Source organism: Carcharhinus amblyrhynchos, chromosome 20, assembly GCF_965287045.1.
Source record: "Carcharhinus amblyrhynchos chromosome 20, sCarAmb.v2.hapA, whole genome shotgun sequence".
Taxonomy (NCBI): domain Eukaryota; kingdom Metazoa; phylum Chordata; class Chondrichthyes; order Carcharhiniformes; family Carcharhinidae; genus Carcharhinus; species Carcharhinus amblyrhynchos.
Window position 1 is genome coordinate 46,777,090 of NC_137343.1, and position 14,658 is coordinate 46,791,747.

Sequence of the window (14,658 nt, forward strand, 5' to 3'; positions counted from 1 at the left end):
CACATCAACAGAACACCACTGTTCTTTGCTTTCTGTCCCTTTGTCAATCTCACATTCATGCAGCCATGGCTCTAATCATGTCATGGATGTCAATCTTGCTAATGAAAATATTGTTACAGAAGGTACTGGCTACACAGGAGTGTGAGACAGATCAGGATGGCTCCAATCCAAGTCATTCACCATCCTGACTTGGAAATATGTCACTGTTCACCTACAGCATTAATGGGTTCACTGTGGTGACTTTCTAATTTGTGAATATACGTATAAGTGCTCATAGCTGTGTGTTTTTGTACACAACAGCACTGTGTGCTTTTGTACACTGTAACTTGCAATAGGAATGTTAACATAATGCATGGTCTTCTAAGGAATGACACTGAAGGAAGCTTGCTGAGGTCCATCTCACAGTGAAATCATTAGGACCCAGGGAGAGGCCATGTTTGTGAGGCATTTGAAGGCTTCTTCTTCCTCTGGCCTTTCACATAAAGTTAGAATTTCCAGAGGGTCATAAACTGAGATGTTTCTTCCATCAATCATTGTCCATCCATGCTCAGCTTTAATATAGGTTCAATGGTTAGGCTGCACAATGGAGATTAGCAGATGTATCTTAAGCATGAATGCTGAGTGAAAGACATTTATCACCATGACAGTGTTACACATTGGCCTAGATATATGCCACACATGCAGTCTCCAAGGAATACTCCTTACCTGGTATACCCAGGGAATAGTCCTCACCTGGTATCCCCACTACTTTGGATGCCATTACATACCAGCTAGCAGAGTGTCTTTTGGTCTTATGGTTTTGTGAGGGTAACTGAGATTTATGGAAGCTATGAACATTGAATGTGGTGCCCACTCCAGAAACCAGACTATTGGCCAGGATAGGTGCTGTATATATTCAGTCAAAGAGCTGTTGTTGCACAGTCGTGATCGCATCCTGTATGTGCCTTATCTGCATGTATATTGGCACATACATCAGCATGTATTGGGTGTGAAGTCATAAAGGTATCTCAGCCACGTGGACATGGTTTGTGTATGCACAGAGTAGCAGCTTTGGCATAACATCTGCAGGAATTTATCTAGGCGTTTCCATGGTACACGTGCCTTCCTGACACCTGGGTTCCAGAAGCTGTCGAGGCAAAAAATGCCATGCCAAGTCCAGCAACCCCACCCTCCCACTCCCTTGGATTAGGGAAGAATGGTTATTTGCCAGTTAATACATTTTTGACAATTTGCCAAAGAGGGCTTGTACCTCGACAAAAGGGTCCCCCAACATTTTATTTTATTTAATTTACAGGATATGGGCATCGCTGGCTAGGCCAGAATTTGTATTTATTGCCCCCCCCTCCCCCTCGTTGCACTTCAATTGCCTTCTGAACAGCAGAAGGCCCTGAGCTGTAGGTACACCACAGTGCTGTCAGGGAGAGAATTCCAGGATTTGACCCAGCCACTGTGAATAAATGGTGATATATTTCCAAGTCAGGATGGTAAGTGACTTTGGGGAATGGAACCGCCAGGTGGTGGCCTAGTGGGGTGTGGGGGTGGGGATAGGGGGGATGGAGATGGAAATGGGGTGGGGATGTAGGTCAGGGGGACAAGTTGGAAAGCAAGATTTTAGAAGTGGACAAATGAAACAATGGAAGCAAACTAAAAATAACCAAATAATAAAAATGGCTTAATAAGATAAAAATGAAATGAAACAAAACTGCAGTGGAGGTGGAGAAAACAAAAAGAGAAAATGCTGGAAAATCTCAGCAGGTTTGACAGCTTCCGTGGAGAGAGGACAGAGCCAATGTTTCAAGTCTGGATGAGCCTTCGGCAGAGCTGAAGACAAAGAAAATCTGGTGGAGTTGAGGGTTCTGGAGTGGGGAGATATGGGGTGCTATTGGGTAGAGAGAGATTTTTCCTCACAGCCATAAGCTGTCTGCTCTCTCACTCTCCATTTGTGTTTGCTCCATTTCCAATTATCAGAGCTGGAATTCTCTTTCCCTCTCCTGAGCCTCTCCTCTCTCTTTATGTCTCGTGAAGTCCTATCTGCGTCCTGATCTTTTCAGGTTCGAATTTGGCCGGGGTGATGGTTGAGGTTGTGGGTGAGGGAGTGTTGGGCTGTTGTGGCAGCGTAGGGAGGAGAGGCTGGATTTGGAGTCTGGACCAGGCTCTTCCTCTCCTGTTGGGTATGTGAGATCCGATCCTCTACCTGCAACTGGATCAGTTCACTTCACCTTGCTGGGTAATTTTAACTGGAGCTGTGGCTTTAAATTGCTCTCTGCTAAGGGATGTTAAGGTTTCATCATTCACATCTCCTTACCTGACCCACAGCTGGGCGTCAAAAGTTACAATTTCCTCGGCGTCAGGAAAAAAGGCATTTGCTGTGGTAAGCTGCTGCTTTAAAATATGTTCCAGGCACCAGTTTTTCTCTGTGGTGCTCAAAATGGTTGCCTTGGCTCGACCTGGATCTTCAGAATAGTAGCGAAGTCTCAGAAAGCAGGACAGATCAGGTGCGTCGAAAGTTTCAAAAGGTGTGTGTGCCTGCACATCAGCAGCAACACCTGCACCTGCATAACTCTGTTCACCTCAATTTAGGCTGTTTAACACTTGTCACAGAGATGGCTGTGGCACAATGGAACAGGACGGAATTAGTAAAAGACTAATTAGTAAAAGTACTTAAATGGAGCACGTTTCTTTAGATGCCAGTGGCATTTCTGTGAGCCGCAGAATTTTCTGAATGACTTTGCCGACTAGCACAAGGTTAGAGGGAGTTAGTTGAATGCAAGAGATTCTCCCAGACTAGAAATCAGACAAGTATTGTACAGCTCATCTCAGTTTAGAAGCTGATAACCAAGGGGTCAGGAGGTTAAACGAAACCCCTCAGTCCAAGAAGTGAGAGGATCTCACAATGACAGCTCTTTGAAATTCCCAGCTCTAACACCTTCCATTATACATGTTGCCAATGACTGAAACACTTTAATGTTGTGAGAGTGCTTCCTGAAAACTGACAGTCATTTACAATTAAATACATTCAGAAAGTAAGATGTTTACAGTGATTATCTCCCAATCTTCAATCAGGGTGATGTGTTTGTCTGTATTCAGAGACATCGCTGTTGGCATCTCCAATTCAAAACAAACAGAGATACACAGCTTGAAAATTGTTCCTTTTACTTTTACAGCAACTACCCCATCTACAATGTAACATAAACATTTCAAAACCATCTATTTTAAAATTTTAAGATACCAAAAATATTTTTAAACCCAGTCATTTGATTTCTGACCTAAACTGAGAATGTACAAGAAACTTTGTTGAGGGATGTGTTTTCTTGTTTGAAGTTGATGTGGAATTGTAGGGTTGAACCTGTGCACCAGCTGAAGAGTGTATAGTAACCCTGCTGTGGCCATTTCTGTGACACTTGCCTGCATTAGTTCCCAGTTAGGCAGCCTGCTGCTGTTGTCGGTGTTCCCTGCTCCATGTGGGGGAGATTTCCCATTGCCGTTGTCCGATGCGGCGGATGCCCTGCCTTCCAGAATTGCTGGCCGATTAGGGTACCCGGTTGGGAGCCAACCGAGAAGAGGAAACAGCTGTGCCGGACCCACTAATTGTATGCAGACCCAGGCAATCCTATGTTAATGAGATTTGTACTGATGGCGTTCTCACCAGTAAAATGGGGCTGGGAAGATAATCCGATTTGCGCTGGTGCAAATCAAATTTTTCCCCTCTCACGCTATCTTCCCACTGGCGTGGCAAGATAAGATCGTGCTCAACATTTTCTTTTAAAAAAAATGAAGGTCAGAATTCTCAAACCTTGTCTGTGACTGGGATTCTCCAGTCCCACTGCAGTGAATGGACTGACTGCCAAATTCTCCATTCTCGCTGGCAGTGTGTACAACATTGGAGAATTCTGGCTAATATAGAAATATATATTAGGTCTGCAACGCTAATGTTCAAAGTCTACCAATTTTGTATGATTGGTAGTAATTTGCATTTAATGTTGAAGCCATTCCTTCACTTCTGCAGATTTTAATAAATTTAGAACTGCCCTGGAGCTGTCCTTAAATTACAAAATCATGGCCACTGGGTGTAATTCTATTTTTCATGTAATGCTCATACATTAAACATGAAATGAATGAAACTGGTACAAACAGGAATTTTGTTTTCGGAGACTACAGGACTTTGTATTTTATTACACAATGTAGGCAGCACGTTCCAAACTTCTAATTCACAGTAGCTTGACATCTTTCACACTTAGGGCACTATGACGTTGTGGCCCATGAAAAATTAATTGTTTTCAGTTTTTCTCCCCTTCTTGTCAAAGGCCACCAATCCTCAATGGATTTTGATAACAGTGTCGTTCATTCTGTTGGAGCACTTCAAATTGTCATTCCATTTTATATTTGTTCTTGGGATACGAGCATCGCAGGGGTGAATAAAAAATTTATTACTTTGTGTATAAACCAATATAGATTTTCTCTTACTGTGAGCAAGATCATCCACAACTCAGAAGTGAATGTGGTGCACTTGACATGTCAGCTTCAACTCAAGGAGAGACCCATTGCTCCCCTGGAATCTCTTGACTGCACCACACAAAACATGGTTGAAAAAATCACAATGTGTGTAATCCATTGTTCGTTGGAATTACACTACAGAAAGTGTGAACAGAATTGCAGTTTCAACTACTTGTTTAGTTTGGGTGGAAGAGAAGTTTTCAAGTGTGAGAAACTACTAATCCTGAGGTTGTGGTCATGAAGAGAAGGTCTTCTAATATGGAATCACAGGAACTTCAACAATGAAGGAGGCCATTTGGTCCCATGTGTTAGGTCACATTATTACTAACTAGTCTGTCATCATTTCTTAACCTTGTACACCATGTAGGTCTAAAATACAATAAAGTGGGCAGAGACAACTCATTTCCTTAGCCACAATCAAATCAGATTTGAATGACAGAAGACAAGTCCAAAGTCATTGATACCTTGCGGGGAGAATATTGGATGACCAACTGGGAGACCAGAGTTCAAATCTAGTCTGAAATCTCATTTTATACTCAGATTTCCCCCTGGAGGGTTTGGCAGCTTCAGTGACACCATCTAAAGTGGGGAATCAGGAGTGGGGGGGACAGGGAAGAATAGCCCAAGAAGAGATAGAGTTGAACCAGCCTGTTTTGTTGTCCAATTTACCTGATCAAAGAGCATAACATTAATGTGCATGGGAAGGCCAACAAAGCAATATTTTGGATGTAACTGTATGAGATTACATTTAAAGCAGCAGTCATGCCACAGGTTTATTGCTTGCCAGGGGTTCTAACCATCTATGATACATTTTCAACATTTTTGCTGCCTATTTATTGCAAATAGGTAAAAGTATTTCATGCTTCTATCATAGTTATTTTTAATTCAGCAACTGGGCACAAGAACAATTCAAAACTACCTCCACCCCACAACAACCTCAGATTTCTCCCTCCCTCCTGCAGGAGAAGTACCTGGGTTTCACTTCGTAAGGGTCAAGGTCAGGGTTCATCATTGCGGGGAAAATGGCATAAATCTTGTGCCAGAGACATTGACCTCAAATATGCTGTAATCTCTCCAAGCATACTTACAGACAGAACAGGAAATTCATGAAACACTCACTCATTCTGTTTGATGGAAAGCAGAGACTCCATGCCAGCACTGGGCACTTCATTTAGGACTGCTGGATAATTCTAGTCCTCTCTCACCTCAGATTATCAATGTTCGCTAGTCTTCAGACCAAGAAATATTAATGATTCCTCCCCATCATCAGGGTTCTATATTTGGGTTTTGATCGTTAAAATAGTCTTGTTAATGATGGAAAAAAGGAGGAAAAAAAAGTCTAGTCTGCAATTAATATCTTATTAAAAATGAAGACTGCAAACCCCAAGTATGCTTATATCTTACAAAGATTACACAATGATCTCCAGACCTTCAGCTATTTAGCAAAACCCATTACTGTTTCACAGAAGGGCAATTTAAAAAAAAAAGGCATTAAGGTCACACTGAAATGGCCTTTGATATGAGTCATATTAGAAACTAAACAATTCTAAATCCAGATTAATAAATAACTGATCTTCAATGGTACTTGATTCAAATAGTTTTGCCTTATATATTTATTAAATTGATATATTTTTTCCTTTACCCTCAGAAGTTATTATAATAGACTCATTTCAACCCACAACTCAATTTCTGTTCAGAATTGTAGCCTGGAATGTTTCCACCGTTCACTTTGGTGGGATTTTCCCATCCTGCTGCAGTAGATGCCAAATTCTCCGACCTTGTTGCAGTGGGAGCATGGTGTGAACAGTCCGTAAGATTGCACCCTAGTGTTCTATAGTTTCTAGCCAGCCTAGAGTTTTCTATTTATATAAATCATAGGCAATGCATATCGGACTGCAACCTGACATCAGACTGCAGTCAATGCATTGTTTAAATCTACAACCTCTTTGTGTTTGCCAACAAAAATGGAACCAAATGGAGGATTAGTCAATGTTACAAAAGTCTGGATACTGGATTTCAACAGCAGCTGCTGCTGCTGGTATTGGTCCCGTTTCCTGAGGGCTCAGCTGTGCTTTTATCCATTCCTGTATTTTTGGAAGAAAAAGAATATTTATAACGAACATTATTTTCTCATTACTGTGAAACTTAGTAGTCATTGTATTTTGTATCCTCTTTACATCCACCTTCTCACTCTACGCTATTTATTGCTGAGTTGACCTGCTTATCCAGTAAAATGCTTATGAGCTGTCCTTTTGCAGCCAAAGAGGATATTTGCCTTTTTCATTAGTTTCTCTCCTATCCCTTTCCTACATTTAGTGGCTTTCAAAGAAAAATGTCTAGTCTACAGTTAATACCTTATTAACAGCAAAGGCTGCAAATCCCAACCCTACCACTTCATGGCAGTGTCTGCCACTACAACACAACATCGGAGATTCCACTAACTCAGAATGTCAACAAATTTGTTGAACTTACTTACCTATCGAACCACAAGTAGAATTAAAAATCCAATGGAAAGCCTCAATCCAAGAGCTTGAAAAGTCTGCTCAACTTATGGTAAAAGGGAAGCAAATTCGTTAGGGTCTTTTAAGAGATGTCTGGATGAGCACATGGAACTTAATAGGATTGAGGGTTATAGGTAAGCCTAGTAGGAAGAAATATGATTGACGCAACATGTGGGCCGAAGGGCCTGTTTGTGCTGTAGTTTTTCTATGATTTCAGACTGGGCCTTGAACTGTGAACCTAACACGTGTTAGTATGGGCCAGAATTTTAATCTCTCCTCTTGGTGGGTTCTGAGGCAGGGGGAGAATAAACAGAATGGATGTGATTTCCTCCAGTGTTCCACCTGCTCTGACCCAACTTGGACATGATTGTGCAGTGGAGCAGACAGGGTCTCGAACGGGAAGCCCACCCATGCCCCAATTAAAGCACTTAAAGTGGCCCAATTAATGGACTTTTACCCCCAACCTCCGTTTTTAGGGTGGTGGGTGCCTAATGACTGAGGGTGGGAAACAGAACAAGTTCTCACCCTCAGTCCCAGATGGGAAGTGGAGGTGGATGGGGGTCACGGGGGAGCTCCAATAGAAGGCCCCTTCATGCTGGAAACACCCTTCCCTCATGGACCAAAGACCTCCCATCCTTTAGCCAAACCATCCTCACAGCAGGATCAACCCCAGCTCCTAAATGTATCCTCTACCCTCCCCAGGGCCTTGGGTGACTGTGTGGAGTTTGCACATTCTCCCATGTCTGTGTGGGCTTCATCCAGGCGCTCTGGTTTTCCTCCCACAATCTAAAACTTGCAGGTTATGGGGCTAAGCCATGGTAAATGCACGGGGTTACAAGGATAGGATGGGGGATTGGGCCTGAGTAAGATGCTCTTTTGTAGAGTCATTGCAGACTCGATAGGCCAAATGGCCTCCTTCTGCACTGTAGGGATTCCATGGGCTGGGTATAAATCCCACCATGACAGATAATGGGATCTGAATTCACTAAAAATCTGGAATTAAAAGTCTAATGATGATCATGAAACCATTACCAGATTATTGTAGGAACCCATCTGGAGGAAATCTGGCCTACGTGGAAGCCACTCTGTTCAAGGGCAATTCGAGATGAGCAAAAAATACTGGTGTTTGCCAATGACGCCCAAATCCCATGAAAGAATAAGATAAACAAGAAGCAGCGCCCATGTCCATTTATGGGTGATGACTGACCTATTTATCCTGGTTGTGAGACTTCGTGGGTGGTTCTGCAAGTCTCCTGTTGTAACAATAGTGGGAATCTGGTAGGGCCAAATGAGGAACTATGCAAACTGCTGAAATGGCCAAAATTTCAACAGTGGACCAGGAGAACTACCATGGGACCACAATGCCCATGCTTTATGGATCAGCTCAAAGGTAAATTGAGTCCTCTTCAATGTCAGAATTTTTACAGGTTCAATGGCCACTTCTTCCAACCACTGTCACTTAATCTCCACCAAATATTAATTATCCATTAAAGACAGCATTAAGGACACTAACCACTTTGGCACCAATGTCCATGGGATATGGTTTCTCATTAGTTTGGAACAAGCCTCATTCCCATTTTAAAATGGATTTCTTTTGAAAATAGACTGCCTGGAAATTGGCCATGTATTGTTTCCATGGAACTCCACCCACATAATACTGGCAGTCAAATATGTTGGCTATCACAAAATGTAAAGATTTTGTATCTTATAATTTAAGATAAAAAAGGAGTAATTATTAACATTCACCCTTTTTAAAATGAAAGGCAAGCAAGCTGTAAAATTCTCCTTTACTTCCATACATCATATCCATTTATACTTATTAATTTAATTAGCTGATATGAGTGCTTCAATGAAGCTGTCAAAGGACGGAGATATATATTCACTCTAAACCGCTACAAATTCTTGTCTAAAAACTTAAATCAGAACAGAACTCAAACAAAAGGTGTTGAACTATCATTAGAATCGTAGGATCCCCACAGTGCAGAAGGAGCCCATTTGGTCATCAAGTCTATACCAAAAGCAATCCGACTCCAGGTCCTATCCCCATAATGCTATACATTTACCCCACTAATCCCTCTAACCGACACATCCTGAGACACTAATAGGCAATTTAGCATGGCCAATCAACCTAACCCGCACACCTTTGTGCTGTGGGAGGAAACCGGCGCACCCGGAGGAAACCCACACAAACACAGGGAGAATGTGCAAACTCCACATAGACAGTGACCCGAGGCCGGAACTGAACCTGGTCCCTGGAATTATGAGGCAGCAGTGATAGCCATTGTGCTACCGTGCCACCCCAGCTGTTTTATGAATTCTTATAGCTAGCCATCATAAAGGCGACACAATCGGAATGATGATGGATTTTGGAATGACAGCACTAAGTATATTTGCCCTGAGTGCACTTCTTGAATGATTTTTTTTTAGGATGTATTTCCTGAATTAAAAACTGTAAGAAATCCAGAAACTGCTATGTTGAAGAAACTATTGTTATATGTGCTTTAAGCTGGCTGACTGTTTTAACAGGACAATTTCATATCATCATATCTGCCATTTGTCATCCCATACTTGCTTGTGGCCAATATCAGGAAGTATATTTTTATTGTCCTTGCTCATTGGATGAGGGCATCACTGGCAAGGGCAATTTTTAATGCTTATCCTTACCTGCCTTCGAGCAGGAGGATGGTCAACTTTTTGGATCAGAACAATTCATGTTTTCCATTGGAAATAAGGGTGGGAGGTGGGACTGAGTGGCAGGATGAAATACAGAATTGTGCAGTGCCCAAAACGAAAGGAAGAGAACAAAGGTATTTGGTTTCAAGTGGGACAGCGACAGAAAAGAATCCGCAGCTGAGAGCTATTTGCCGTCCTTGCCAATGGCCAAAATTTTCAATTAAGAACTTTTAGAACCAGCAAGCTGAGAGTGCATTCATTGTGCAAAATTCCACTTCATTCCACTGAATACTTACGGATAGTGCTTCCCTCACCAATCTTCGCAGAAGGAAAGTCTTTCTTTTCCAGTTCTTTCAGTAAAGAAGCTTCAAATGCCAGGGCTGCCACTCTGAAGAAGAATTCCTTCACATTTTCACCTGTGGGCAGAATGCACTGCAACTTCAATTCCAGCAAGATGTTCTCCTCATTTCATCTTAACTATTTCATGGACTGGTTTACGATTCTTGTGTTTGATTGCTGTGAATATGGATTTTGTTAACCAGTGTTTATAAACTTACAATTCCTGGCATCCTTCAAAGATCACCAGCTGAAAACGCAATTGATCTGTTGTATATTTAACTAGTTAATGTCAAAATCATAAGTTAATTTCATTTGAAACATGATGAACTATTACTAATAAATTTCCCATCCCCTAGTTCAGAAGTGAGGAGGGGGCTGAATGAATTCACTCCATTATTATTTGTTCTGAACTAGCTTGGATGTTTTATTTGTCTGCGTCCCTTTTTACAGAATCTCCCACTAACAGATGAACAAAAGCTGCCAGTCCAATCAGAGACAGCAGCTTAACATCACTACCGCCAGCAACGGCCATTGCTGAGAGTGAAAGACCACGGATAGAGCTGCAATGAGACCTAAAACTGAGTCACACTGACAGAAACTAAGTATCTGTAAACAAAATATTGCTGAGTAAGCACTGTCAATGACATCTTCCATCACTTTGCTGATAATTGAAAGTAGACTGATGGAGCAGTGCTTAGGCGGATTAGATTCCTCGTGCTTTTTATGAGTACCGAGTACAATTTTCCAAATTGTCAGGCAGATGCCAGTATTTAAAGTGTGCTGGAACACCTCAGAAGCTATTTTTGGAGCACAAATCTTCCATAATAAAGCCGGGATGATGTCGGGGTCCTTAGCCTTTGCAGTATCCATGCCTTCAGCTGTTTCTTGAGATCACATGGAGTGAACTAAACTGGCAAAAATGGACTTCTGTGATCCTGGCAACCTCAGGAGAAGATATAAATGGATCATACACTTGATACATCTGACTGAAAATGGTTGCAAAAGCTTCAGTCTTGTTCCTGATGTGCAGAGCTCCCACATCATTGAAGGTGGGAATGTTTGTGGAGCCTCCTCCTGCAGTTAGTTGTTTAATGTCTACCACCAGTCATGATTGGATGGTTCAGGATTACCAAGTTTTGTTTTGATCAGTTTGCTGTGGGATTGCTTATCTATCACATGTTGCTTCTATAGTAGATAGAACAAAGCTGCAGGATAGTGTATTGGGGAATGCCTGGATTTAGTGCTGTCACTGTCTTGGGAATGCTTTCTAGGGGCAGTTTCTTCTGTTGAATAATGAACTACTTAACAAGTAAAACAGGGTCCCAACAATTTGAGTAATGAGACAATAATATGTCTTGGAGAAGTCAGGCTCACCCACAGCCCTGCAGAATGACAGTGTAATCCTGGCAGGGACCCAGCATAGCACGGATGGAGACATTCAAACAGACTCGCTACGAATCTTGAAAAGCACATGGCTTACAATACACCAGGGAAAAAAATGTTTGCTGACAGAATGCTCCACTGGGGAACAAATTACCCAATTACTGTAAACTGGTCATGTAATTTGTGAATTAATTTAATTTCAAAATGGGCATATTACATTTTCCACCCATATGTCTGGTCAAATTACTCACTGTAAATTGGAATTTGTTTCCCTGAAAAATAGTTATGCAGGCAAAATGCCAGCAAATAATTTCTCCCAGTTACTTAAGCGAATGAAAGAAAAGTTTGATGTAAAATGTGTTTACTGGATGAACACTGGCACTGAGATTAATAACCAGGAGAGGGAGAAATTTTATAATGTGTGGAAAGTGGATCTGCATGACTACATTTGGAAAGGATTGAGGAATTGAAGGATAGAATGGGGCAGAGGGTTGGGTCCCAGGAATGGTCCGTTATATACAAAGAACAAACAAAGAACAACCCAGCACGGGAAACAGGCCCTTCGGCCCAACGAGCCCGCGCTGCCGCATCCTCCTACACCTACCCTGCCCTGTGTGTATGTGAGTGGAACCCCTAATTTAGCCAGATTCAGGGGAGAATAGTGTCAATTTGGTAAAACCAATCAGCCTAAGAGCACATCTTTGGGGTGTGGGAGGAAACCCGAGCGCCCGGAGGAAACCCATGCAACCACAGGGAGAATGCGCAAACTCCCACAGACACAGGCCCAAATCCATGTATCTGCACAGCTAGCAGTGATAGTCACTGAGCTGTTGTGGTGCCCGTCTACTGGTCCAGGATTAAGCACACACACCAACACGAAGTACTAGGCCACTCCCGGAACCTCCAAGAGCAGCCCACGCATGACCCACCGTGTGCATGCCCCTCGTTTGATACCTGCCGTTCCATCCCCCCAACCACATCATCCCAATAAGCTCCACCTCCTGGATGGCCACAAAAACATAAGCAAAAGAAGCAGGCGTAGGCCATTTGGGCCCTCAAGCTTGATTTGTCGTTCATTAAGAGCTCTGAATGTGCTCTGAACTCCACTTTCCTGCCTTACTCCCATAACTCTTGACTCTATTGCAGATGAAAAATCTGCCTAACTCAGCCTCGAATACAAGCAGCCAGCTCCCCCATATTTGAAGGGATGATCCCTCATTTTGGCTCTTTGTCCCATGTTTCTTAAGGGACACTGTCTGTCCAGTATTTCAAGTTTTTAGATGTTCAGATCATCAACAACCTGTCTTGGTTCCTTCATGTCAACACTATAGTTAAGAAAGCCCACCAACACCTCTACTTTCTCAAAAGACTAAGGAAATTTGGCATGTCAGCTATGACTCTCTCCAACTTTTATAGATGCACCATAGAAAGCATTCTTTCTGGTTGTATCATAGCTTGGTATGGCTCCTGTTCTGCCCAGGATCGCAAGAAACTACAAAAGATCATGAATGTAGCCCAATCCATCACGCAAATCAGTGTCCCATCCATTGACTCTGTCTATACTTCCCGCTGCCTTGGCAGAGCAGCCAGCATAATTAAGAACCCCAAGCACCCCAGACATTTTCTCTTCCACCTTCCTCCTTCGGGAAGAAGATACAAAAGTCTGAGGTTAGGTCCCAACCGATTCAAGAACACTTTCTTCCTTACTGCTGTCAGACTTTTGAATGGACTTACCTTGCATTAAGTTGATTTTTCTCCACACCCTAGCGATGACTGTAACACTACATTCTGCACTCTCTTGTTTCCTTCTCTATGAACGTTATGTTTTTGTCTGTATAGCGCGCAAGAAACAATACTTTTCACTGTATGTTAATGCATGTGACAATAAATCAAATCAAATGTTAAGAACATTGGGACATTTTGCAACATATACAAATGCTATATAAATACAAACTGTTGTTTGTATGTGCCTACTGATTCTGCAGTGCACATATACAGCTGCTAATGCTTTTCCAAACACTCACCTGTTTTAGAAGACACAGGCCAATACTCTGCTTGCATCTCAGAAGCTATTTTAATGGCATCAGCTTCTGTTCGTTCATATTCAGCCTGTGACTGGTGGATAAACATACAAAAAAAATGACACAGTCATGTGGAGATTTTAGGTCAGATGATCAAAAGATCTATGAGGTAGGTTTTAAGGAGCATCGCTGGTATTCATTTATACCAAAGAGGAAAGTGAGGTAAAGAGACAGAGAGATGTAGAGTAGGAATACCAAAGCTTTGGCTTGAGGCAACTGAAGGCATGAATGCCAACGGTGCAAGGGGCTAGAATTAGATTAGTACAGATATCTTGGAGAATTATGACACTAGTGAAGATTACAGTGGTAGGGAGGGACCTTGGATGGACTTGAAAACAAGGGCAAGAATTTTAAAACTAAAATGTTGTTTCACTAGAAGCTAATGTCTCCCTGTGCAGGTGAATGGGATTTGGTGCAAGTCAGGACATGGACAGCAGAGTTTTGAATGACCTCAAGTTTATAGAGTGTAGAATGTGAGGGGGCAGCCAGGATTGCAATGAAATAGTGAATTTTAGATACCAAAGGTATGAATGATGGCTGTATCAGCAGAGGAGCAGAGGCAGGGATGAAGCCAGGTGATGTTATGGAGGTGGAAACAGGCAGTCTTAGTGATGGCATCAATAAATGTTCAAGAACCTCATCTCAGGGCCCAATATAACAGCCATGTTACAAACATTCTGGTTTTGTCTCATACAGTTATCAGGGAAAGCTAGAGTACGTAGCCACAGAATGGCGTTTGGAGTGGGAACTGCAAACAACTTAGTACATCTGTTAAAATGGGCAAGAAACGTATGATGAAGTGAATACATTATTTGTCAATATTTTTATTTATTTGGCAGTTTTCTATTTCTACATCGATCAGTACATCAATCTTCCTGGGAGCTCAGTACAGTGCAATTTTGTGAATTTCACTTTGCAAATAAACTTTGTAAAAGATCTTGGGTGCAGTTCACCCAACTGCTCTCCAAGTGTTCCTGCTAGTGGGAAAACCAGAGTGTTTCCAGCTGGTGTTAATAGCGCCTGTCAGGAGCGATTCACCCACCTTTAGCATTTAAAAATATTCATAACACGAGACACACTGGCCAGCTTGGCTTTACAGGGTACATTCAACTGGCTGAGGTAACCCAGCCTGCAACATCAGGGGACAACTGACTTTCCTACGTATGCCCTCATTATTTTCATAGCTA

At 42.2% G+C, this 14,658-nt stretch overlaps 1 protein-coding gene across 3 annotated transcripts in view; it reads right to left on the minus strand.

Annotated features, from left to right (window-relative positions):
• Nucleotides 1–4,029: 4,029 nt before the first annotated feature.
• The window catches only part of rab36 (RAB36, member RAS oncogene family), a 34,538-nt gene continuing 23,909 nt past the window's right edge, over nt 4,030–14,658 (minus strand). For all 3 annotated transcript variants that reach the window (XM_080208524.1, XM_080208523.1, XM_080208525.1), the window contains 3 exons: nt 13,415–13,505; nt 9,965–10,084; nt 4,030–6,578 (listed from right to left, as the gene is read on the minus strand). In XM_080208524.1, coding sequence (XP_080064650.1) covers nt 6,511–6,578; nt 9,965–10,084; nt 13,415–13,505 — 279 coding nt within the window. In that variant the 3' untranslated portion in view covers nt 4,030–6,510. The remainder of the gene's footprint in view (nt 6,579–9,964; nt 10,085–13,414; nt 13,506–14,658) is intronic.